Genomic DNA, 27860 nt, shown 5'->3' on the forward strand with positions numbered 1-27860 from the left:
TCCAGCTTTCTTTTCATTTCCATTTGCATGGAATATCGTTTTCCATCCCCTCACTTTCAGTCTGTATGTGTCCCTAGGTCTGAAGTGGGTCTCTTGTACATGGCATATATATGGGTCTTGTTTTTGATTCCATTCGTTGAGCCTGTGTCTTTTGGTTGGAGCATTTAATCTATTCACATTTAAGGTAATTATTGCTACGTATGTTCCTATTACCATTTTAATTGTTTTGGGTTTGTTTTTGTAGGTCCTTTTCTTCTCTTGTGTTTCCCACTCAGAGAAGTTCCTTTAGCATTTGTTGTAGAGCTGGTTTGTGGTGCTGAATTCTCTTAGCTTTTGCTTGTCTGTAAAAGCTTTTGATTTCTCCTTCGAATCTGAATGAGATCCTTGCCAGGTAGAGTAATCTTGGTTGTAGATTCTTCCCTTTCATCACTTTAAATATATTGTGCCACTCCCTTCTGGCTTGTAGAGTTTCTCCTGAGAAATCAGCTGTTAACCTTATGGGAGTTCCCTTGTATGTTATTTGTCGTTTTTCCCTTGTTGCTTTCAATAATTTTTCTTTGTCTTTAATTTTTGTCAATTTCATTAATACATGTCTTGGCTTGTTTCTCCTTGGGTTTAACCTGCCTGGGACTCTCTGTGCTTCCTGGACTTGGGTGGCTATTTCCTTTCCCATGTTAGGGAAGTTTTCGACTATAATCTCTTCAAATATTTTCTCAGGTCCTTTCTCTCTCTCTTTTCCTTCTGGGACCCCTATAATGCGAATATTGTTGCGTTTAATATTGTTCCAGAGGTCTCTTAGGCTGTCTTCATTTCTTTTCATTCTTTTTTCTTAATTGTATTCCATGGCAGTGAATTCCACCATTCTATCCTCCAGGTCACTTATCCGTTCTTCTGCCTCAGTTATTCTGCTATTGATTCCTTCCAGTGTAGTTTTCATTTCAGTTATTGTATTGTTCATCTCTGTTTGTTCTTTAATTCTTCTAGGTCTTTGTTAAACATTTCTTGCATCTTCTCGATCTTTGCCTCCATTCTTTTTCCGAGGCCCTGGATCATCTTCATTATCATTATTCTGAATTCTTTTACTGGCAGGTTGCCTATCTCCACTTCATTTAGTTGTTTTTCTGAGGTTTTATCTTGTTCCTTCATCTGGTACATAGTCCTCTGCCTTTTCATTTAGTCTCTCTTTCTGTGAATGTGGTTTTTGTTCCACAGGCTGCAGGATTGTAGTTCTTCTTGCTTCTGCTCTGTAGCAAGTTTTGAAATTGGGAAGTTGAGTCGTCCAACTTTGTACATTTTTTTTCAACATTGTTTTGGCTTTTCTGGATCCCTTAAATTTTCATATTAATTTTAAGATTAGCTTGTCAGTTTCTATAAAGAAATCAACTGATAGGTATTTCACTGAATCTGTAGATCAATTTGGAGAGTATTGCCATCTTTTGTATTTTTTTATTAATTTTTTTTTAATTTTTGAATTTTATTTAATTTATTTTTTTATACAGCAGGTCCTTATTACTCATCAATTTTATACACATCAGTGTATACATGTCAGTCCCAATCGCCCAATTCATCACACCACCACACCAGCCCCTCCACTGCTTTCCCCCCTTGGTGTCCATACGTTTGTACTCTACATCTGTGTCTCAACTTCCACCGTGCAAACCGGTTCATCTGTACCATTTTTCTAGGTTCCACATATATACGTTAATATACAATATTTGTTTTTCTCTTTCTGACTTACTTCACTCTGTATGACGGTCTCTAGATACATCCACGTCTCTACAAATGACCCAATTTCGTTACTTTTTATAGCTGAGTAGTATTCCATTGTATATATGTACTACATCTTCTTTTTCCATTCGTCTGTCAGTGGGCATTTAGGTTGCCTACATGAGCTGGCTATTGTAAATAGTGCTGAAATGAACATTGGGGTGCATGTGTCTTTTTGAATTATGGTTTTCTCTGGGTATATGCCCAGTAGTGGGATTGCTGGGTCATATGGTAATTCTATTTTTAATTTTTTAAGGAACCTCCATACTGTTCTCCATAGTGGCTATATCAATTTACATTCCCACCAAAAGTGCAAGAGGGTTCCCTTTTCTCCACCCCCTCTCCAGCATTTGTTGTTTGTAGATTTTCTGATGATGCCCATTCTAACTGGTGTGAGGTGATACCTCATTGTAGTTTTGATTTGCATTTCTCTAATAATTAGTGGTGTTGAGCAGCTTTTCAAGTGCTTCTTGGCCATCTGTATGTCTTCTTTAGAGAAATGTCTATTTAGGTCTTCTGCCCGTTTTTGGATTAGGTTGTTTGTTTTTTTAGTATTGAGCTGCATGAGCTGCTTATATATTTTGGAGATTAATCCTTTGTCCATTGATTCGTTTGCAAATATTTTCTCCCATTCTGAGTGTTGTCTTTTCGTCTTGTTTATGGTTTCCTTTACTGTGCAAAAGCTTTGAAGTTTCATTGGGTCCCATTTGTTTATTTTTGTTTTTATTTCCATTACTCTAGGAGGTGGATCAAAAAAGATCTTGCTGTGATTTATGTCAGAGAGTGTTCCTCCTATGGTTTCCTCTAAGAGTTTTATAGTGTCAGGTCTTACATTTAGGTCTCTAATCCATTTTGAGTTTATTTTTGTGTATAGTGTTAGGGAGTGTTCTAATTTCATTCTTTTATATGTAGCTGTCCAGTTTTCCCAGCACCACTTATTGACGAGACTGCCTTGTCTCCATTGTATATCCTTGCCTCCTTTGTCATAGATTAGTTGACCATAGTTGTGTGGGTTTATCTCTGGGCTTTCTATCTTGTTCCATTGATCTATGTTTCTGTTTTTGTGCCAGTACCATATTGTCTTGATTACTGTAGTTTTGTAGTATAGTCTGAAGTCAGGGAGTCTGATTCCTCCAGTTCCATATTTTTCCCTCCAGAGTGCTTTGGCCATTCAGGGTCGTTTGTGTCTCCATAGAAATTTTAAGATTGTTTGTTGTAGTTCCATAAAAAATGCCATTGGTAATTTGATAGGGATTGCATTGAATCTGTAGATTACTCTGGGTGGTATAGCAATTTTCACAATATTGATTCTTCCAATCCAAGAACGTGGTATATCTGTCCATCTGTTGGTATCATCTTTAATTTCTTTCATCAGTGTCTTATAGTTTTCTGCATACAGGTCTTTTGTGTCCCTAGGTAGGTTTATTCCTAGGTATTTTATTTTTTTTGTTGCAATGGTAAATGGGAGTGTTTTGGTAATTTCTCTTTCAGATTTTGCATCATTAGTGTATAGGAATGCAAGAGATTTCTGTGCATTAATTTTGTATCCTGCAACTTTACCGAATTTATTGCTTAGCTCTAGTAGTTTTCTGGTGGCATCTTTAGGATTCTCTATGTATAGTATCATGTCAACTGCAAACAGTGACAGTTTTACTTCTTCTTTTCCAATTTGTGTTCCTTTTATTTCTTTTTCTTCTCTGATTGCTGTGGCTAGGACTTCCAAAACTATGTTGAATAATAGTGGTGAGAGTGGACATCCTTGTCTTGTTCCTGACCTTAGAGGAAATGCTTCCAGTGTTTCACCATTGAGAATGATATTTGCTGTGTGTTTGTCGTGTATGGCCTTTATTATGTTGAGGTAGGTTCCCTCTAAGCCCATTTTCTGGAGAGTTTTTATCATAAATGGGTGTTGAATTTTGTCAAAAGCTTTTTCTGCATCTATTGAGATGATCATATGCTTTTTATTCTGCAATTTGTTTATATGGTTTATCACATTGATTGATTTACGTATATTGAAGAATCCTTCCATCCCTGGGATAAATCCCACTTGATCATGGTGTGTGATCCTTTTAATGTGTTGTTGGATTTTGTTTGCTAGCATTTTGTTGAGGATTTTTGCGTCTGTATTCATCAGTGATATTGGTCTGTAATTTTCTTTTTTTTGTAGTATCTCTGTCTGGTTTTGGTATCAGGGTGATGGTGGCCTCATAGAATGAGTTTGGGAATATTCCTTCCGTCACAATTTTTGGAAGAGTTTGAGAAGGCTGGGTGTTAGCTCTTTAAATGATTGATAGAATTCACCTGTGAAGCCATCTGGGCCTGGGCTTTTGTTTTGTTGGATGATTTTTAATCACAGTTTCAATTTCATTACTTGTGATTGGTCTGTTCATATTTTCTGTTTCTTCCTACTTTGGTCTTGGAAGGTTGTACCTTTCTAAGAATTTGTCCATTTCTTCCATGTTGTCCATTTTATTGACATAGAGTTGCTTGTAGTAGTCTCTTAGGATGCTTTGTATTTCTGCAGTGTCTGTTTTAACTTTTCCTTTTTCATTCCTAATTTTATTGATTTGAGTCCTCTCCCTCTTTTTCTTGATGAGTCTGGCTAATGGTTTATCAATTTTGTTTATCTTCTCAAAGAACCAGCTTTAATTTTATTGATCTTTGCTATTGTTTTCTCTGTTTCTGTTCCATTTATTTCTGCTCTGATCTTTATGATTTCTTTCCTTCTGCTAACTTTGGGTTTTGTTTGTTCTTCTTTCTCTAGTTCCTTTAGGTGAAAGGTTAGGTTGTTTATTTGAGATTTTTCTTATTTCTTGAGGTAGGCTTGTATAGCTATAAACTTCCCTCTTAGAACTGCTCTTGCTGCATCCCATAGGTTTTGGATCGTTGCGTTTTCATTGTCATTTGTCTCTAGGTATTTTTTGCTTTCCTCTTTGATTTCTTCAGTGACCTCTTGGTTATTTAGTAACATATTGTTTAGCGTCCATGTGTTTGTGTTTTTTACTTTTTTTTCCCTGTATTTCATTTCTCATCTCATAGCGTTGTGGTCAGAAAAGATGCTTGATATGATTTCAATTTTCTTAAGTTTACTGAGGCTTGATTTGTGACCCAAGATGTGTTCTGTCCTGGAGAATATTCCATGTGCACTTGAGAAGAAAGTGTAAACTGCTGTTTTTGGATGGAATGTCCTATAAATATCAATGAAATCTATCTGGTCTATTGTGTCATTTAAAACTTGTTTTTTCCTTATTAATTTTCTGTTTGGATGATCTGTCCATTGGTGTAAGTGAGGTGTTAAAGTCCCCCACTATTATTGTGTTACAGTCAATTTCCTCTTTTATAGCTGTTAGCAGTTATGTATTGAGTTGTTGCCTTAGTATTGAGGTGCTCCTTTGTTGGGTGCATATATATTTTTAATTGTTATATCTTCTTCTTGGATTTATCCATTGATCATTATGTAGTGTCCTTCCTTGTCTCTTGTAACATTCTTTATTTTAAAGTCTATTTTATCTGATATGAGTATTGCCACTCCAGCTTTCTTTTGATTTCCATTTGAATGGAATATCTTTTTCCATCCCCTCACTTTCAGTCTGTATCTGTCCCTAGATCTGAAGTGGGTCTCTTGTAGACAGCATATATATGGGTCTTGTTTTTGTATCCATTCAGCAAGCCTGTGTGTTTTGGTTTGGAGCATTTAATCCATTCACGTTTAAGGTAATTATCGATATGTATGTTCCTATGACCATTTTCTTAACTGTTTTGGGTTTGTTTTTGTAGGTCCTTGTCTTTTCTTGTGTTTCCCACTTAGAGAAGTTCCTTTAGCATTTGTTGAAGAGCTTGGTTGGTGGTGCTGAATTCTCTTAGCTTTTGCTTGTCTGTAAAGCTTTTGATTTCTCCATCGAATCTGAATGAGATCCTTGCCGGGTAGCACAGTCTTGGTTGTAGGTCTTTCCCTTTCATCACTTTAAGTATATCATGCCACTCCCTTCTGGCTTATAGAGTTTCTGCTGAGAAATCAGCTGTTAACCTTATGGGAGTTCCCTTGTATGTTATTTGTCGTTTTTCCCTTGCTGCTTTCAATAGTTTTTCTTTGTCTTTAATTTTTGCCAATTTGATTACTATGTGTCTCGGCGTGTTTCTCCTTGGGTTTATCCTGTATGGGACTCTCTGCGCTTCCTGGACTTGGGTAGCTATTTCCTTTCCCATGTTAGGGAAGTTTTTGACTATAATCTCTTCAAATATTTTCTCGGGTCCTTTCTCTCTCTCTTCTCCTTCTTGGACCCCTATAATGCGAAAGTTGTTGCATTTAATGTTGTCCCAGAGCTCTCTTAGGCTGTCTTCATTTCTTTTCATTCTTTTTTCTTTATTCTCTTCTGCAGCAGTGAATTCCACCATTCTGTCCTCCAGATCACTTACCCGTTCTTCTGCCTCAGTTATTCTGCTATTGATTCCTTCTAGTGTAGTTTTCATTTCAGTTATTGTATTGTTCATCTCTGTTTGTTCTTTAATTCTTCTAGGTCTTTGTTAAACATTTCTTGCATCTTCTCGATCTTTGCCTCCATTCTTTTTCCAAGATCTTGGATCATCTTCACTATCATTATTTTGAATTCTTTTACTGGCAGGTTGCCTATCTCCACTTCATTTAGTTGTTTTTCTGAGGTTTTATCTTGTTCCTTCATCTGGTACATAGCGCTCTGCCTTTTCATCTTGTCTATCTTTCTGTGAAAGTGGTTTTTGTTCCACAGGCTGCAAAATTGTAGTTCTTCTTGCTTCTGCTGTCTGCCCTCTGGTGGATGTCGCTATCTAAGAGGCTTGTGCAAGTTTCCTGATGGGAGGGACTGGTGGTGGGTAGAGCTGACTTTTGTTCTGGTGGGCAGAGCTCAGTAAAACTTTAATCCGCTTGACTGCAGATGGGTGGGGCTGGGTTCCCTCCCTGTTGGTTTTTTGGCCTGAGGCAAGCCGACACTGGAGCCTACCTGGGCTCTTTGGTGGGGCTAATGGCGGACTCTGGGAGGGCTCATGCCATGGAGTACTTCCCAGAACTTCTGCTGCCAGTGTCCTTGTCCCCATGGTGAGCCACAGCCACCGCCCGCCTCTGCAGGAGACCCTTCAACACTAGCAGGTAGGTCTGGTTCAGTCTCCCCTGTGGTCACTGCTCCTTCCCCTGGGTCCCGATGCACACACTACTTTGTGTGTGCCCTCCAAGATTTGAGTCTCTGTTTCCCCCAGTCCTGTCGAAGTCCTGCAATCAAATCCCACTAGCCTTCAAAGTCTGATTCTCTAGGAATTCCTCCTCCTGTTGCCGGACCCCCAGGTTGGGAACCTGACGTGGGGCTCAGAACCTTCACTCCAATGGGTGGACTTCTGTGGTATAAGTGTTCTCCAGTCTGTGAGTCACCCACCCAGCAGGTATGGGATTTGATTTTACTGTGATTGTGCCCTCCTACTGTTCCATTGTGGCTTCTCCTTTGTCTTTGGATATGGGGCATCTTTTTTGGTGAGTTCCAGTGTCTTCCTGTTGATGATTGTCAGCCATCTTAACAATATTAAATTTTCTGATCCATGAGCATGGGATATCTTTCTATTTATTTCAATCTTTTAATAATATTTTATACTGTGCAGAATGTAAGTTTTGCACTTCTTTTGCTGAATTTATTCCTTTGTATCCTTTTAATGCTATTGTGAATGGAATCGTTTTCTTAATTTCATTTTTAGTGTTGTTCATTGCAAGTGTGTAGATACCCAGTTGACTTTTATGTATTGATTTTATGTCCTGCAACATTGCTCAGATTCTTTTGAAATGTCTCCCTCATTCTTTGATCACTTCCTTACTTTTTTCCATAATAAAATATTCCAGTCCTCAACATAATTACTTATTTATCAATTCTCAATTCCTTAACCAATCTCCCAGTCTTTGTTGAACCACTGCTCTGCTCAGCCACCTTCCTCACACAGGCTCCAGACCCTCAGGTTTTCACATTTCAGCATCTTTGAAATCATATGTATCTTAAAATTGATGGTGTGTTACAGAATTTTATTGGCAGCATTCATTCTTCCTTAGTGCTACATAAAACAGCAGTGCCTGTTATAATGACATTATCTTAGATTTGAAGAAATATGCTTATTTAGGTATTTATTTGCCTAGAGTTTAAGAATCTAAGTAAATTTGATTTAAGAATTAACATAAGTTTAAATGACACTGTTTTTGGGTGATTGAGACGGAATAGTTCTAGAATTGTTCATTAGAATTATAACATGTCTGTGTACAGTGAAGGAAATATTTGTTGTATCATCACATGACTAGAAACAGTAGAAGGTAGTGTCTGCCAATTATAATAAGCATTTAAGCTATATAAGAGAGCCACTTCTGGATTTTTTTAAGAAGAATACAAGTATGGTAATTCAAAGCAGTTTTGTATACTACTGTAATGAATAGGATTTTATTGATAATATAATTATAGTATCATAACTTTAATTATTAAAATACATGTCAGTTATATCTGGTAACCAAGTAACCAGTACCTCTTCATAACTTTATTCTCCTGAGATACTTTTTTTGTATCATTTGTATAACCTGTCTTTTAAATATGCATATTATCCTCTAAAACCTTGCTCTTATTGTATCTAAAAGATTTGCATTGGTCATCATCCTTTATACTATCCTATAAGAATGAAGTATTCATTGTATTCGTAGGATCTTCGCAATCAACTCTATGAATCATATTATTTAAATTTTATTTCTGCTATTTCAAGAAGTAAACTGGAAGATATTGCAAATGCAGCATTAGCAGCTAGTGCAGTAACACAAGTAGCCAAGGTAAGAGGTTTTGGTTGGCTGATAACATTTTGTTAATGTAAAATTTAGTAATATTCTGAAACCTATAAATCGACATTGGTGTCTAATTTACAAAGGACTGGAACAACCTAAGAAATATTTAGACCCAATACTTCTAGAAAAAGTTCTGATAGTGTAAATTATCTTCAATTTGAACTAGGCAAAATAAACCAAACTAAAGGAACTTATTACTCAATTAATTTGAAAGACAAAAATAAAAAGCTGAATCAATTTTTGTTTTGGGCTGGGATTTGTATAATTTTTTTAGCTCAGCTTAGAAATAGTTTGACAGTTGTGTTGTCACAAATTATACCCAAAATATTTTGACATTGTTTTATCAGTGATCACTATAGTCACCATACTATCTTCAGATATTTTGTTAGTTAGGAGAGAGTATCCAAGGGGGCTATATTGCATATTATAAGAAAGAAGGCCAGCAATTCTATATCATAGTCACTTTTAGTCATGTTCGGCTTAATTATAAATAAATCTGTAAAATATTTTCTTGGTTGTAGCCCTGTTTTGCCCTTTGTTTCTTGAATTTGGACAAGATATAACTGAAAATTCTACAGAATGTTATAGGGCGAATAAAAGACTAAACAACCATGCATTTAATTCCCATTCTTTCATACTAATAGATTTTTCATTCTTAGATTTAGATAGTCCACTAACTACTTCTGATTAGTTTTTAAGGCTTATGTCTTATTATTCTTTCTCTTCCAAAATTTATCATTAGTTTTACATGAAATAATAGGAACAGTTTTCGATTTAACTACATTTAACATATCTCAGATAGTTTTCTTCATTTTTCTCCTGATTTACACTTCTAAAGAACTAGTGTAACTTTTCCCCACCTATAAATATAGTTCACAGTGTAAAAACAGTTACTATGACTTTCTTAGAGAAGTATGATTAAAATGAATATAAAAATTATAATTGTGGTTTTTCTTCATATTTGATATCCATTCCCATCCCAACCACAATTTGTTTTAAAATTTTATATCTTCTTAAATTTTGTTTTCTGAAACTGTTACTCTCCTTGATAATTTATTGCCCAGAGTCTTGTTTTTTTTTTATTGCTTTTTAATGTTAATTTCTCATTCTTGCCCAATTAGGCAATCTACATGCTACATGGTATAATTTTTAGTTATTGAATATAATTATAATTTTTTTCATTTTATCATTAGTAGATTAAATCAAACTAAATGTGCATTCAATATTGTAAAATTGATTTGAAAACCTTTTCTTTTGTTTCTAGGTTTTCGATCAGTACCTCAATTTTATTACTTTGGAAGATGATATGTTTGTATTATGTAATCAAAATAAGGAGCTTGTTTCATATCGTGGTATGTAAAAATAGAAATTTTATAATTCATTGTTAACAAAATGAACAGTGTACTGTAAAAAAACAATAGTAAACATGTTTAGTGCACTCCAAAACCAGCTTTGTTTACAGCACATAAAGAAAACAAGTCTCAGACTGAGTTCTGTCACATGTAGACAACACTTACTAAATCTGTTTTGTAAGCTCAATGAAGGACCAATTATCTGACCTTTTAGTTACCCCACAGCAACTTGCATGAATGGTTCACTCATGGTGAGTAAGACAGTATTTTAGTAGTAAGATTCAGTTAATCTTTTAGTACTTTGATCCTTGGACAAGAACAAGTTTACTTTGCTTCTCTGTGCTTTAGTTTCCAAATCTGTAAAACGGGAATAATAATACTATCTACCTCAGAGTTTTTATGGGAGTTAAATGCATTAGTGTATGTAAAATGCTTGGAAAAGTTACTGGCATATCGTAAGCACTCAGAAAAGGTTGGTTAATGTTGCTATTTGTCAAGATCAGACAACAACAAAGAGTCAGCAGCTACTAATGTCCTATTATGGAATGAAGTATTGATATAAGTACCATTCTCAAATATAGGTTGTTAGACACCCTTGATTCTTACACCCTGTTCATGCAGTGGTAGGATTGAGTATTGGTATTTGATCAAATGCTATCTAACCACCTCTGAAGTTTGTATTCCCAGCTTTGATAAACTGACCATTCCTTGGATGTAGATTAAACTTAACAGACGCACACGCATACACACAGTTAACAGACACACATGCATACACACACACACATGCATGCACGCACACGGACACCCACACCATGTTTTATTGTCTATGCTGATTCTTTTTCTTCGTAAAAACACTTGACATGAGATCTACCCTCTTAACATTTTTAAGTATATAATACAGTATTGTTGATTTAGGTACAATGTTGTATGGCAGATCTCTAGAACTTATTCATCTTGCCTAGCTGAAACTTTGTGCCCATTGATTAGTTATGTCAAATATTTTAAAGAAAATTGCAGACTATAGAAGATGTGATTAGCCAATTCATAGAAATAATTATTAATTTGATACCTAAGGATTGAGATGTTTGGGGATGACTAGAGTTTCAGAGGTTCTAAAGTAGGGGCCTCCCATGGGGGCATTTGGAAATGTGCAAGGACATTTTTGATTGTCACAATTAGCACTAGCATTTAGTGAGCAGGGACTAGGGATGCTAAATCTTCTGCAGTGTGTAAACCATACCCACACAGAAAATTGTTCTGCTCAAAATGCTAGTGGTATCCTATCATAACACACTGGACCAGGTGGTAAGCTCCCAAGAGAAGAGAGCATGAATCTTTTGGTTTCACTGAGCTCCATAGTATGCCTTCTTGCTGAAATTAAGCAACATCTCTAAATGGGTGTAAGTATTTGCTGAATTGCCCATGTAAGAGATTTTTGACAGTACTCTAGTTATTTACAGAAGTCTATTTACATTTAACTGACCTTTAACTTAATTAGCTACTTAAGTTACATGTTTAAAACCTAGTTTCCCTTAAGCCTTTAAGCTAAACTTGTAAATTTTATTTATAAATCTGTTTATTTGAAAACAAGCACCTTTACTTTTTCTTTGATTAACTCAGGTTGAACTGACTAAATTCTAATCAGTCTCATTTAACAAACTTAGTCAACAAACTTAGTTTGTTAAATTTCCTTAAACAGTTTAAGTTGCATTTATAAATTCAGCCTATTAATTTTTTAATTATTTGTTTTTTAATTGATGTATAGTCGATGTACAATATTATGTAAGTTACAGGTGTATAATATAGTGATTCACAATTTTTAAAGGTTATATTCCATTTATAGTTATTATAAAATATTGGCTGTATTCCCTATGCTGTACAATGTATTCTTGTAGCTTATTTTATACATAATAATTTGCACCTCTTAATCCCTACCCCTAAGTTGCCCCCCCTTCCCTCTCCCCACTGGTAACCACTCATCTGTTATCTGCAGCTGTGAGTCTGCTTCTTTTCTGTTACATTCACTAGTTTGTTGCATTTTTTAGATTCCACTTATAAGTGATACCATGCAGTATTTGTCTTTCTGTCTGACTTATTTCACTTAACATAATACTCTCCAAGTCCATCCATGTTGCTGCAAACAGCAAAATTTCATGATTTTTTATGGCTGAGTAGTTTTAAGTACTTCAAACACCAGACCAGGCAACTTTATAAATCTAACAAACAAAATCTGCCCAAATATTTAAATAATTATTAAAAATAATTAAATTTATAGGGAGTCTAAATTCATTAAACATTCAAGTGTTTATAAATTTGTTTTCTTATATCTCTCAACTTAAAAATCACAAGTCTGAAATTAATAATTATTGAATTAAAAGTATAAATTTAATTTATTAATTTTAAAGTATAATCACATGCATAATCGCCCAGATTCTCAATAGTATAATTATAATATAATTATTGGGCTAATAATTATTATATTAATAATATAATTATTAATTATTATATTATAATTATAATCTATATAATAGATTGCCCTATACACATTTTACAATATAAGCTCATTTACTCCTCAGAATAACTTAATGAAGTAGGAATTAATATTATTTCTGTTTTCTAGATGAAAAAACTGAGGCACAGATACTAAGTAACTTGATAAGGAAATGGCAAAACCGGGTTACTAAATCCAGGCACTCACTCCAGAGTTAGTGCTCTTAATTATTATGTAATTATGTGGCAAATCCTCTCAAACATTACAAGTGCTTTAATTAATAATCTTAAACAGATTATTCAAAACATAAATCAACCATATTGATATCATGGATTTAATTTTTATCACCTGTTTTCCACGGATTGGGAATTTATCCAATAAAGGACGCAGACTTGTCACCTTAGTTAGACTTAGGCTAATGTCTCAGACCAAGTTGTTGTTGAAAGTGAGTTGAAGTTAGTGATGGACAGTGTTTTGACTGTTGAGGTCAGTTGTTTCAGAGGTGTGGGGCTGAAGGGTATGAACCTGAAGGATGGAGGCTTCATATAGATTTTACCTGAACCAGTGATTGGCAGAATGAGCTGAGTATTTCACTGGATTGGTATCCCCTGAATTTATATAATTCACATTGTATCCTTATGCCATTTCTGTCATCTGATTTGGATAGATGGCAGTCTGCAACACTGAATAGCAGCACGTTTCCTCATCCAGATTATGGTTAAAGTCTTTGTTATTTTTATGTTCTCTGCATGTACCATACTTTCTTTGAACACTCTGATGTATCCAGTTGGATTCTGATTTCCGCTTATGCTGATCACAAGTTGTATTGAATTTTATATTTGTTTTCACATTCAAGATGCTGGGAAATTAAACGTATTATATAGATAATATTTTAGTCCAGTCAGTCTTTTAACAAATAGTTACTGAGCATCTACTTGTCAGACACTGAGCCTAGGTACTCTGAGAGATAGGAAGATGAATAAGGCAAGGTCTTTGACTGTCAAGGAAAGTCTTCACAGCAATGTTTCTTAAAGTGTAGCCCCAACAACCTGTTTTTCAAATGTGGAAGCCATCGCGTAGTAGAGCAGCCAGGATAGCAAAGTCACTGGTTGTCAACCTAGTGAGTAGGCTTGCCACCTTTCCATTTATTCTTCCCTCCTGGCTAGGGACCATTATTACTCTTACCTTTTAAAAACATTTGACATGTTGGTTCTTAAAGTTCCAAGAAAGAAATGGGACAGAAAAGAAAAAAACGTGTAGCCCCAAGTATCACCTGAGGTGTTTGTCAGAATTGCAGATTACCTAGAATTATCCCAAATCTATTGAATCGAATCCCTGAGGGAAAGGGCTAAGAATCTTTCATTCTTAATAGCTTCCAGAGAAACTTCTTTCTCTTCTCTCCTATTCTTAGAATGATTCTTCTATCCACTGAAGTTTGAGAACCACTTAAGTACAGTCTAGTAGATCAGAAAAGAAATTTATATAATTTGTTATAATACAAAGAAAATGTATGTGATGTTGGTCTTGCCGTAGTTGATTTATTGATACATTGTCCTTTTCTGGCAGTATTTGGATAGTAAGATCAGTAGTTTCTTGAGGCCATTTAATGTTTGTGAATAAAATTATGGAAGACGATATTTATTTTCCTATTTGCTCTGGCAAAAATTTTGTATAATTTATGTGGTGGGTTTTTTCTTCTTATTACTGCTCTAATATTGATACTACTCATTACTACTACTGATATTGAGGTGGTATTTTTTTTGAAGTATTATAATTTTTGTGGATACTTGTTCACTTAAAATTTAAAGCATAAAAATTTTTACTTCTTTAACTATTACAAATATTATCAAACTGAATATTGATAGGTGTTGAGTAATAATTTTAACAAAAATAAGGGATAAATTTTGGTTGCTTTCTTCTCCTTTATCTATGTCATTTTAGCCATTAACAGACCAGATATCACAGACACGGAAATGGAAACTGTTATGGACACTATTGTTGACAGCCTCTTTTGCTTTTTTGTTACACTGGGTAAGTTTTCAAACCTTTGTTTATTTCTTGAAAGTAAATTAATTATTTAACAGCTCATTTTAACCTGTTACACTGCAATATGATCCCTTATTATCTATCTAGATCTCTACAGTCCCTCTCTCCAGAGTTGAGATAAAATATACATTCTGTACTATATAAAACCACAATTCTTCTAATAATTTGATGAAGTTAGCATTTAGCAGCTCTCTTGAGTTGTCGCCTTAGGTGTCTTTGGTAATTGTAACTTCCTAATATATTGTTTGAGTGTTTGCTGGTGGCTTCACCTACGTGCCTGCTAATTTTCTTTTAATATTTCATTTTGAAAAATTTCAAATGCACTTCTAATTAGAGAGATATATGCCTGGTAAGTATTAAGGCAAACTCCCAAGGCTCTAGAAAACAGTAAATTTACGTAAAACACTTACCCAACATATTCTCAAAATTTTAAACATTTCTTTGGAGTATCTAAATTTACTTACAGCTACATTGTGTTTAGTGTCTAATGTATGATTTTATTCGTTACTACTAATAATGGATATGTTTAGAAATCCTCTAATTGCAATTTTAATTTTGCAGACACTGAAAACTTTTCAGTTAAAATGATCCTCACACTACATTAATAAAATTTCTCTCTTTTTCACAAATGAGAAAATTGAGAGATACATGCATAGTTTAAGATATAGACAAAAGCTTGAGGAGAATTTGCATACAGATTTTGCAGGTCCCTCCTTTCAGGGATTTTTCCCTTTAATTTCCAGCCCTGAACTCCAGGCTTTGATTTCCCAGCTCAGTGAGTCTTCTGTTTTCTGCTTGAGCTCTTTCTCCTCTGTGCCATGCAAACTGGAAAGTACCCTCAAGAGGAAAGCTGGTTAAAAGTATCTCTCACTGTTCAAGTATTTCTCTTCTTTCAAGAGTTTTACCCTCCTCCACTTTCTGCTTGCTTTCGATTGCTCTCAGTACCTTCAAATGGAGTTGTTGTTGGGTCTTTTTTTGTTTGTTAAAGAACGCACATGTATACCACTTTTAGTCATTAAACAGACATAATTAATCTTTCTATTTTTGCACACAGTCTCCAGAATTTTTCTGAATGCTAGGGTTATTGTGGACATTAAGGTTATTTTTGCTTGATGATAACTATATTTTCAAGGTTAAGGTAGATTGAAAAAGAAGTGTACAGACCACTGAAGTGTTAGAGCCACTTTTATTATGTAGAGTATCAGAAAGTGATTTTTCTCAAAGGAAAAGTTGAAATTACTGCCAACCTGACATAGAAAGATATCAACAGTAAATTAAGTGGAAAAAAAGCAAATATAAGGATGGTATGCAAAGTATCCTATTTTTGTTTTTTATGTACTCCACACACACACTTATTTAGACTATATGTAGAATATAACCTGGAAACATTCATATCTAATTCTTAATGGGGATTATTTTGGGGTGCTTGAATCAAGAGGATTAACTTTATACATTTCTAATGTTATTTGGATTTTCTTAGGACAGACATGTATAGCTTGCCATCAGAAGAAAACAAAGTTTTAAAAAACGTACTAATATTTCACGTTTTTACTTTTACAACTGACTGAGCATGCTTTGTATAGAATCTAAAATGTAAGAATTTCAGCATATAAATATTACAATGTTCTTTGTTTTATGAGATTTTCAGTGCAGTTTGATTTTTTTTCTCATTTTAGGATTTCAGCCTCCAATAAAACTTGGAATAATAGAGAGAAATTTAGAAGTCTAAAATGAGTTGATTTGATAATAAATTGAGGCCAACTTTTAGGAGCATTTTACATTATGCAAAGAATGTGTTTTCTATTGATATTATCTTTTAAATTAGTCAAAGTGCTGATTTAGTCAGTCCATTGAAAAAATATGGTCACACTGATTGACCCACACAGTATAAAAACCATGTTTTTCTGACTCCCTCATGTTGTCTTTATAAATGGTAAGGTCTATTTCTGAAACCTTGCTTTTATTCTCAAGATTATAAATCCTTTTATGTTTGTAGCCTGAAATTGTATATATCTATTGTATGTTATTATTTGATGCTGATGTATTTTATAAGTATCCATTTTAATTATTAAGAGCTGAAATCATTGCTAACATCTGTTGTTAAAATAGGTGCTGTCCCTATAATCAGATGTTCGAGAGGAACAGCAGCAGAAATGGTAGCAGTGGTGAGTTCATGCAAATATCCATTGGGGATAAATAATGTGTCAGTTGTTTTCCCTAAATACCTCAAGTATTTTTGTTAATATTAAGTATGTATACTAATACAGTTGTTATGGGTTATATATTAAGTGCCAAAGGCAAATATTTTTATTTTATAACATTGGGATTCCACCAAAAATAAAAAGTAATCATTGTGATCATGTGATGAAGTAAAATGATTTATTCCAATGTGAATGTGCTATTCCAGCCCTGTTTCTTTTTTACTCAAATAAATATTCCTTATTTAGCTTTGTCTCTCTAAGTAGTATTTTACACTTATTTGATTCCCCAAATCATTTAATATTTAACTTCACTTAGCAAACATTTATTAACAATTATAATCATTTTTAACTTGATGAAGTGTATTTTGCTTTCCCATAATACTGGAGTAGAACATTCTGTGTAAAATGAGCATTCAATAATTTGCTTTAAAGATTAAAAAATAAGATATTAGAGAAATTACAGAGTTACTGAAAAGAAGGTAAATGGTATGGAAAGATGGAGGAAGATACACTAACATTTTTGAGTTTTAGTAGCCCAAATGAATCATTGACAGATGGAAGGCTAGTTTCTTTCACATATTCCATTTCTATTCTGGAGCCTCTTGCAACCACCACTATTGAGATAGCTTCCTCGGTGCAGCAAGTTATGCTTTGGGAGAGAGTGTGGGTTATTACTGCAAAACGTTTCCCATACCTAAAGTAAAAATAGTCAACAAAAAGTGATTATTAGTGAAATCAGGTCTGAGTCACAATAGAAAAAGCATTGGTCTTTTCAAGTCCAAGTTAGGATAATATTGAATAGTAAAGAAGCTAAAATGTGAGAATTGCTGTTTTGTAAAGGAATTCTAAATTTCTTAGTTCCAAAATTAAGAATACGTTGTGTATTACCCCATGTAAAGTTGTCTGAAACTGTTCTTCAAGAGTTAATGTAGCACAGGGAACTCTACTCAATATTCTGTGATAACCTATATAAGAAAAGAATCTAAAAAAAGATGAATATATGTATATGTATAACTGAATCACTTTGCTGTACACCTGAAACTAACACAACATTGTAAATCAACTATGCTCCAATAAAATTAAATATTTTTAGAAAAAGAGTTAATGTAAAATTTCATTTTTCAGAAACTAGATAAGAAACTTCGGGAAAATCTGAGAGATGCAAGAAACAGTCTTTTTACAGGTGACACACTTGGAGCTGGCCAGTTCAGGTATTATGTTAGTTAATACACCTTATATGCTTGAAAATGAAACATTTGTAGAGTTTTTTGGGTTGTTTTTCCTTGTATGATAGAATACCCTTATACTGGAAAGTCTAGATCAGGGTTTTGATTCAAATCATTCTTAAAAATACAAATGGAATATTTTATTTAATTTACCTTCTTTTGTTAGAATTTTCTGTTTTTCATTTTTATCATCTGTAGGATAAATTTTTCTGTTTATACGGCTTTTGAAGTAAGAAGCCACTTCCTTTTAATTATCATTAAGCCTCTTGGTAATGAAAAAAAGTAAGTTGAATAACTTGTGATGCCTATGTCTATTTCTACCTGTCTATTAACTGGTTTCCATTTTTACATTAAAATACTGGCAAAGTATTTTTGTCTTTGTTACCATGTCTAGCATGAGTAGATAATGCCAAAGTTACTGACTGCTCAATTATTATTGAATAGAAATATTTTTTTTAAACTGTCCATTATAGTGTATTTAACTTTTGTTTATTAAAAATAATGGACAGTATTGGGGTGAGGCAGTAAAGAAACCCACACCAATGGCTGAAAATTATTTCAAGGGGAATAGACAGTATTTTGGAAAATTAATTATTATCCCTAATTTTAGGTGAATTAATAAGTAAAGCCTGTGAAAATAAACTGATACTCAGTATAACTGCCTTCCAGGAATTATACTCTTATGGTAAACTTTCATAGACTTCATTTTAAGTCAGTTTGATGGCTTTTACAGTTTTATGTACTATTCCTATAATTTGCAGTTGATACTAACATTGTGTTTCAATTGTTTGTTCAACTGTTTGACCTCCCATGTTACTTTAAACTGTTTTGCAATTTCATTGCTGGTCTAGATATTCTTCTAAATAATGATATTTCTTATTAAGTAGAGCAGAGACATCAAATTCTCATCTGATTTTTTTTTCAACAGAAGCAACCACTATGTCATACCTTACTGAACAGTTCCTTTTTTATTGTGCTCTGGTATAGGCCTTAGAAACCAATATAAAGGCACTGTTGTATTTAGATAAATTTTTTTTTAGTGTATTCACATAATCATAATATAGTTGTCTTACTTTTAGTTTGTTGTATGCATTTCTAAATTATTTGAATTAGGGGTCAGCAGCCTTGTCAGACTATTGTTAAATGTATTTGAATCCAATTGTAAGCTAATGATTCTCAACGAGAATTTGGTAATGTCTAGAGACATGTCAGTCGTCACAACTGGTTAGTTGCTACTGGAATCTAGTGGGGTGCATTATGGGATGCTGCTACACATCCTACACTGCACAGGACAACTCCCCATAATAAGAAATTATCCAGCCACAAATGTCAGTAGTGCTGAGTTAAGAAACCCTGCCGTAGGCTATCCTCCCTGCCCTCCACCTAGCTCTGGAATAATAAACGATAGTAGGTGGTGGTAAGGGTGCCACTCCTACCTTTTTATCGCCAAGTCTTATAATTAATGCAGTTGGGAGTTCACTGTCTTACACCCAGTAGGGTGTAATGAGTTACTGAAATTGTCAGAGGTCTTTCAGGAGAAAATACATATAGTAAATAAAATCAGATAGCAATGCCTATTGAAAATTGACGTGTACTCTTGATACAGTAGTGCCTCTAAAGCGAAATCTCTATGCCTTTTGGAGACACGTGGTAACCAGATGACTTTGTGCCTCAATTTGCTTTAAATGTAGTTTATTTCATATCTAAATGATAGTGATGGAGTTAAACAATATATGACATGTCTGGTAAGTGAGTAATTATATAATTAGTTACTGTTATAGTATAATGTTTTAGTTTCATATCTTATAATGGGATAGGGTTTTGTGAGCCTCTTCTCTTGAGTCTGCTTTTTTGAATTTGTGTTTTCAGGAAAAAATTGGAATTTGTAATTTATGAAACTATTGAACATTTGTATAAATTCGTAAGATCCTACTCTCTGTAATTGTTTTCCCTGAACCTGACAAAGGGTTTTCTTTTTTTCCTTTTATTCAAAAATGTAAAATATAAATCTAAGCAAAAGCAACTTATTCTTACTTTGATAACTATAAAAATTATTCTGTAGAAGTATTTGTGTAGATTTTTTCCTTTAAGAAAGTTCCCTAAGTAAGACTTATAATCTAGCATCATACACAGGCTCTAGGTAGTACAAAACATTGCTTTACTTGATTGTACTAGAAAATTTTTTAGAAAGCAAAGTATTATGGAATGTCAATATTAGTATACTTATTGTTCATATGAAAATGACATATACTGAAAGTAGTAGAAGAATGTAGATGTATACACAGGTATTAAGAGTTACATAATTTTTTTTTAATATATTTACAGCTTCCAAAGGCCTTTATTAGTCCTTGTTGACAGAAACATAGATTTGGCAACTCCTTTACACCATACTTGGACATATCAAGCCTTGGTGCATGATGTACTGGTAAGAGGCTAAATATTACCACTTCTTGCTAAAATGTAGTAACATTCAATGGTCTTAATTTAAAATTAACATCATGGCTACAGAAATACAGATGAGAAGGATGGAGCTGAGAAATAGAAACAAAAAAGGTGATGGAATTTGGTATCACTAGATGTGGATGCTGGAGAATAGTGAAGCCTTGAGGTTTAAAGTTCCAAATTTATGGTCTTTAAATTACAGAATAAATCAGTGGTATTGTTGGAATGATGGGGAACAAAAGAATGGAGGAAAATGAGTGGCAGGGTTTTTTTTTAATTTTTCATACTGAGTAAGTAAATAAATTTGTTCTCCTTGGGGAGAAAAGATGTAATTTCTCCTTTTTTTCCTGGGAACCTGTTAAGCCTCATTTTATGGTAAAAATAAATAGTATTTTTTATATTACGTCATATTTTTTTGAAGTAATTCCACATAGGTAATTTCATGCTTAAAACTAAAATCTGTTTTATCCATGCATATATTGATCTACTAAACATTGTAAATAGCATGTGATATACACAGATAAATAAAAACAGCCCCAATCTTCAAAGACAATGGAAAGAAAAGATGTATACAAATAATTTCTTTATAAGACACTATGTAAAAGGGCCAGAATAGTCCCCATTTGTAAGATAGAAAAATTGAGACACAGAAGTTAAAGAATATGAACCTAAATTACTGGCTTTGCCAAGACCAGCACTCTAATTTACTAAATCCTAGCCCAAGCCTCTAGGGATTATAGTATATAATAGCATCATTATTGCAAAGATTGCCTGAAATGTCATACAGAAAGGAAATGAAAGACATTCAATAGATGGTTTTGGTTTAGTGGTTTATTTCTTTAAAACACAGACTCTAACTGTAAAGTATTTCTTTTAATAAATCATATTTTAGGATTACTGATGGAAATTGGCAGTTCTGCACACTTCTCTATCCTGGAGTCCTCTGCGATTCTGGACTCAAGGATAAGTGTCAATGATAGTAGTCAACTCTGATTCAGTAGAGAGAGTGAGAAGAATCAAAGGGACACTGGATCCAACCCTCAGTAACAGAACATGGAAAGTAGTTTTCATAGGTCAGTAAGAGGCTGAAGGACCACTATTGGAGTGCCTACTCTTTTTGTTTTAAATTAATTAATTAATTTATTTATTTTTGGCTGTGTTGGGTCTTCGTTTCTGTGCGAGGGCTTTCTCTAGTTGTGGCAAGCGGGGGCCACTCTTCATTGCCGTGCGCGGGCCTCTCACTATCACGGGCTCTCTTGTTGGGAGCACAGGCTCCAGACGCGCAGGCTCAGTAATTGTGGCTCACGGGCCTAGTCGCTCCGCGGCATGAGCGATCCTCCCAGACCAGGGCTCGAACCCATGTCCCCTGCATTGGCAGGCAGACTCTCAACCACTGCGCCACCAGGGAAGCCCTGGAGTGCCTACTCTTTGACAGAACATTCTAGACCCTGGTTTTAGCAATAAATAAAGCAAATGAAAATATTCCTTTCTTCCTGTATCTTACATTCTAGTAGGAGAGACAGGCAATAAATAAAATAAAATACGTAATATTTCATAAGGTGAAAAATACTCTGGAGAAAAGTAAAATTAAGTAATGGTGAACAGGATTGCAGTTTTTTGTTTTGTTTTCTTTTCTTTTTAACATCTTTATTAGAGTATAATTGCTTTACAATCCTGCGTTAGTTTCTGCTTTATAATAAAGTGAATCAGTTATACATATACATATGTTCCCATATCTCTTCCCTCTTGCGTCTCCCTCCCTCCCACCCTCCCCATCCCACCCCTCTAGGTGGTCATAAAACACCGAGCTGATCTCACTGTGCTATGCGGCTGCTTCCCACTAGCTATCTATTTTACGTTTGGTAGTGTATATATGTCCATGCCACTCTCTCACTTTGTCCCAGCTTACCCTTCCCCCTCCACATATCCTCAAGTCCATTCTCTAGTAGGTCTGTGTCTTTCTTCCCGTCTTGCCCCTAGGTTCTTCATGACATTTTTTTTCTTTTTTTTTTTTTTTCCTTAGATTCCATATATATGTGTTAGCATACGGTATTTCTTTTTCTCTTTCTGACTTACTTCACTCTGTATGACAGACTCTAGGTCCATCCACCTCACTACAAATACCTCAATTTCGTTTCTTTTTATGGCTGAGTAATATTCCATTGTATATATGTGCCACATCTTCTTTATCCATTCATCTGTTGATGGACACTTAGGTTGCTTCCATGTCCTGGCTATTGTAAATAGAGCTGCAATGAACATTTTGGTACATGACTCTTTCTGAATTATGGTTTTCTCAGGGTATATGCCCACTAGTGGGATTACTGGGTCGTATGGTAGTTCTATTTTTAGTTTTTTAAGGAACCTCCATACTGTTCTCCATAGTGGCTGTATCAATTTACATTCCCAACAACAGTGCAAGAGGGTTCCCTTTTCTCCACACCCTCTCCAGCATTTATTGTTTCTAGATTTCTTGATGATGGCCATTCTGACCGGTGTGAGATGATACCTCATTGTAGTTTTGATTTGCATTTCTCTAATGATTAATGATGTTGAGCATTTTTTCATGTTTTTTTTGGCAATCTGTATATCTTCTTTGGAGAAATGTCTATTTAGATCTTCTGCCCATTTTAGGATTGAGTTGTTTGTTTTTTTGATATTGAGCTGCATGAGCTACTTTTAAATTTTGGAGATTAATCCTTTGTCAGTTGCTTCATTTGCAAATATTTTCTCCCATTCTAAGGGTTGTCATTTGGTCTTGGTTATGGTTTCCTTTGCTGTGCAACAGCTTTGAAGTTTCATTAGGTCCCATTTGATTATTTTTATTTTTATTTCCATTTCTCTAGGAGGTGGGTCACAAAGGATCTTGCTGTGATTTATGTCATACAGTGTTCTGCCTATGTTTTCCTCTAAGAGTTTGATAGTGTCTGGCCTTACATTTAGGTCTTTAATCCATTTTGAGTTTATTTTTGTGTATGGTGTTAGGGAGTGTTCTAATTTCATACTTTTACATGTAGCTGTCCAGTTTTCCCAGCACCACTTATTGAAGAGGCTGTCTTTCCTCCACTGTATATTCTTACCCCCTTTATCAAAGATAAGGTGACCATATGTGCGTGGGTTTATCTCTGTGCTTTCTATCCTGTTCCATTGATCTATATTTCTGTTTTTGTGCCAGTACCATACTGTCTTGATTACTGTAGCTTTGTAATATAGTCTGAAGTCAAGGAGCCTGATTCCTCCAGCTCCATTTTTCGTTCTCAAGATTGCTTTGGCTATTCAGGGTCTTTTGTGTTTCCATACAAATTGTGAAATTTTTTGTTCTAGTTCTGTGAAAAATGCCCGTGATACTTTGAAAGGGATTGCATTAAATCTGTAGATTGCTTTGGGGAGTAGAGTCATTTTCACAATGTTGATTCTTCCAATCCAAGAACATGGTATATCTCTCCATCTATTTGTATCATCTTTAATTTCTTTCATCAGTGTCTTATAGTTTTCTGCATGCAGGTCTATTGTCTCCTTAGGTAGGTTTATTCCTGGATATTTTCTTCTTTTGTTGCAATGTTAATGGGAGTGTTTTCTTAATTTCACTTTCAGATTTTTCATCATTAGTGTATAGGAATGCTAGAGATTTCTGTGCATTAATTTTGTATCCTGCTACTTTACCAAATTCATTAATTAGCTCTAGTAGTTTTCTGGTAGCATCTTTAGGATTCTCTATGTATAGTATCATGTCATCTGCAAGCAGTGACAGCTTTACTTCTTCTTTTCCAATTTGGATTCCTTTTATTTCTTTTTCTTCTCTGATTGCTGTGGCTAAAACTTCCAAAACTACGTTGAATAATAGTGGTGAGAGTGGGCAGCCTTGTCTTGTTCCTGATCTTAGTGGAAATGGTTTCAATTTTTCACCATTGAGGATGATGTTGGCTGTGGGTTTGTTATATATGGCCTTTATTATGTTGAGGAAAGTTCCCTCTATGCCTACTTTCTGCAGGGTTTTTATCATAAATGGGTGTTGAATTTTGTCGAAAGCTTCCTCTGCATCGATTGAGATGATCATATGGTTTTTCTCCTTCAATTTGTTAATATGGTGTATCACGTTGATTGATTTGCGTATATTGAAGAATCCTTGCATTCCTGGAATAAACCCCACTTGATCATAGTGTATGATCCTTGTAATGTGCTGTTGGATTCTGTTTGCTAGTATTTTGTTGAGGATTTTTGCATCTATGTTCATCAGTGATATTGGCCTGTAGTTTTCTTTCTTTGTGACATCGTTGTCTGGTTTTGGTATCAGGGTGATGGTGGCCTCGTAGAATGAGTTTGGGAGTGTTCCTCCCTCTGCTATATTTTGGAAGAGTTTGAGAAGGATAGGTGTTAGCTCTTCTCTAAATGTTTGATAGAATTCACCTGTGAAGCCGTCTGGTCCTGGGCTTTTGTTTGTTGGAAGATTTTTCATCACAGTTTCAATTTCAGTGCTTGTGATTGGTCTGTTCATATTTTCTATTTCTTCCTGGTTCAGTCTCGGCAGGTTGCGCATTTCTAAGAATTTGTCCATTTCTTCCAGGTTGTCCATTTTATTGGCATAGAGTTGCTTGTAGTAATCTCTCATGATCCTTTGTATTTCTGCAGTGTCAGTTGTTACTTCTCCTTTTTCATTTCTAATTTTATTGATTTGAGTCTTCTCCCTTTTTCTCTTGATGAGTCTGGCTAATGGTTCATCAATTTTGTTTGTCTTCTGTAAGAACCAGCTTTTAGTTTTATTGATCTTTGCTATCGTTTCCTTCATTTCTTTTTCATTTATTTCTGATCTGATCTTTATGATTTCTTTCCTTCTGCTAACTTTGGGGTTTTTTTGTTCTTCTTTCTCTAATTGCTTTAGGTGCAAGGTTAGGTTGTTTATTTGAGTTGTTTCCTGTTCCTTAAGGTAGGATTGTATTGCTATAAACTTCCCTCTTAGAACTGCTTTTGCTGCATCCCTTAGGTTTTGGGTCGTCGTGTCTCCATTGTTATTTGTTTCTAGGTATTTTTTGATTTCCTCTTTGATTTCTTCAGTGATCACTTGGTTGTTAAGTAGTGTATTGTTTAACCTCCATGTGTTTGTATTTTTTACAGATCTTTTCCTGTAATTGATATCTAGTCTCATAGCGTTGTGGTCGGAAAAGATACTTGATACGATTTCAATTTTCTTAAATTTACCAAGGCTTGATTTGTGACCCATGATATGATCTATGCTGGAGAATGTTCCATGAGCACTTGAGAAGAATGTGTAGTCTGTTGTTTTTGGATGGAATGTCCTATAAATATCAATTAAGTCCATCTTGTTTAATGTATCATTTAAAGCTTGTGTTTCCTTATTTATTTTCATTTTGGATGATCTGTCCATTGGTGAAAGTGGGGTGTTAAAGTCCCCTACTATGATTGTGTTACTGTCGATTTCCCCTTTTATGGCTGTTAGTATTTGCCGTATGTATTGAGGTGCTCCTATGGTGGGTGCATGAATATTTACAATTGTTATATCTTTTTCTTGGATCGATCCCTTGATCATTATATAGTGTCCTTCTTTGTCTCTTGTAATAGTCTTTATTTTAAAGTCTGTTTTGTCTGATATGAGAATTGCTACTCCAGCTTTCTTTTGATTTCCATTTGCATGGAATATCTTTTTCCATCCCCTCACTTTCAGTCTGTATGTGTCCCTAGGTCTGAAGTGGGTCTCTTGTAGACAGCATATATACGGGTCTTGTTTTTGTATCCATTCAGCGAGTCTGTGTCTTTTTTTTTTAATACTCTTTTTTTAAATTTATTTATTTATTTATTTATTTTTGGCTGTGTTGGGTCTTCGTTTCTGTGGGAGGGCTTTCTCTAGTTGTGGCAAGCGGGGGCCACTCTTCATCGCGGTGCGTGGGCCTCTCACTATCGCAGCCTCTCTTGTTACGGAGCACAGGCTCCAGATGCGCAGGCTCAGTAGTTGTGGCTCACGGGCCTAGTTGCTCCGTGGCATGTGGGATCTTCCCAGACCAGGGCTCGAACCCGTGTCCCCTGCATTAGCAGGCAGATTCTCAACCACTGCGCCACCAGGGAAGCCCGAGTCTGTGTCTTTTGATGGGAGCATTTAATCCATTTACATTTAAGGTAATTATTGATATGTATGTTCCTATTCCCATTTTCTTAATTGTTTTGGGTTTGTTATTGTAGGTCTTTTCCTTCTCTTGTGTTTCCTGCCTAGAGAAGTTCCTTTAGCATTTGTTGTAAAGCTGGTTTGGTGGTGCTGAACTCTCTCAGCTTTTGCTTGTCTGTAAAGGTTTTAATTTCTCCATCAAATCTGAATGAGATCCTTGCTGGGTAGAGTAATCTTAGTTGTAGGTTTTTCTCCTTCATCACTTTAAATATGTCCTGCCACTCCCTTCTGGCTTGCAGAGTTTCTGCTGAAAGATCAGCTGTCAACCTTATGGGGATTCTCTTGCATGTTATTTGCTGTTTTCCCCTTGCTGCTTTTAATAATTTTTCTTTGTATTTAATTTTTGATAGTTTGATTAATATGTGTCTTGGCGTGTTTCTCCTTGGATTTATCCTGTATGGGACTCTCTGTGCTTCCTGGACTTGATTAACTATTTACTTTCCCATATTAGGGAAGTTTTCAACAAAAATCTCTTCAAATATTTTCTCAGTGCCTTTCTTTTTCTCTTCTTCTTCTGGGACCCCTATAATTCGAATGTTGGTGCGTTTAATGTTGTCCCAGAGGTCTCTGAGACTGTCCTCAGTTCTTTTCATTCTTTTTTCTTTATTCTGCTCTGCAGTAGTTATTTCCACTTTTTTATCTTCCAGGTCACTTATCCGTTCTTCTGCCTCAGTTATTCTGCTATTGATCCCTTCTAGAGAATTTTTAATTTCATTTATTGTGTTGTTCATCATTGTTTGTTTGCTGTTTAGTTCTTCTAGGTCCTTGTTAAATGTTTCTTCTATTTTGTCTACTCTATTTCCAAGATTTTGGATCATCTTTACTATCATTATTCTGAATTCTTTTTCAGGTAGACTGCCTATTTCCTCTTCATTTATTAGGTCTTACGGGTTTTTACCTTGCTCCTTCATCTGCTGTGTGTTTTTCTGTCTTCTCATTTTGCTTAACTTACTGTGTTTGGGGTCTCCTTTTCGCAGGCTGCAGGTTCGTAGTTCCCATTGTTTTTGGTGTCTGTCCCCAGTGGCTAAGGTTGGTTCAGTGGGTTGTGTAGGCTTCCTGGTGGAGGGGACTGGTGCCTGTGTTCTGGTGGATGAGGCTGGATCTTGTCTTTCTGGTGGGCAGGTCCACGTCTGGTGGTGTGTTTTGTGGTGTCTGTGGCCTTATTATGATTTTAAGCAGCCTCTCTGCTAATGGATGGGGCTGTGTTCCTGTCTTGCTAGTTGTTCGGCATAGGGTGTCCAGCACTGTAGTTTGCTGGTCGTTGAGTGAAGCTGGGTCTTGGCGTTGAGATGGAGATCTCTCGGAGATTTTTGCCGTTTCATATTATGTGG

General features: G+C 35.0%; 1 protein-coding gene across 2 annotated transcripts in view; it reads left to right on the forward strand.

The window, feature by feature from the left end:
- SCFD1 (sec1 family domain containing 1) overlaps positions 1-27860 on the forward strand; it is a 137516-nt gene that overhangs the window by 21585 nt on the left and 88071 nt on the right. For both annotated transcript variants that reach the window (XM_061182420.1, XM_061182421.1), the window contains exons 5-10: positions 8462-8584; positions 9861-9948; positions 14381-14470; positions 16595-16650; positions 17812-17897; positions 20238-20337. In XM_061182420.1, coding sequence (XP_061038403.1) covers positions 8462-8584; positions 9861-9948; positions 14381-14470; positions 16595-16650; positions 17812-17897; positions 20238-20337 — 543 coding nt within the window. The remainder of the gene's footprint in view (positions 1-8461; positions 8585-9860; positions 9949-14380; positions 14471-16594; positions 16651-17811; positions 17898-20237; positions 20338-27860) is intronic.

Source organism: Eubalaena glacialis, chromosome 2 (genome assembly GCF_028564815.1).
Source record: "Eubalaena glacialis isolate mEubGla1 chromosome 2, mEubGla1.1.hap2.+ XY, whole genome shotgun sequence".
In the NCBI taxonomy this organism is placed as follows: domain Eukaryota; kingdom Metazoa; phylum Chordata; class Mammalia; order Artiodactyla; family Balaenidae; genus Eubalaena; species Eubalaena glacialis.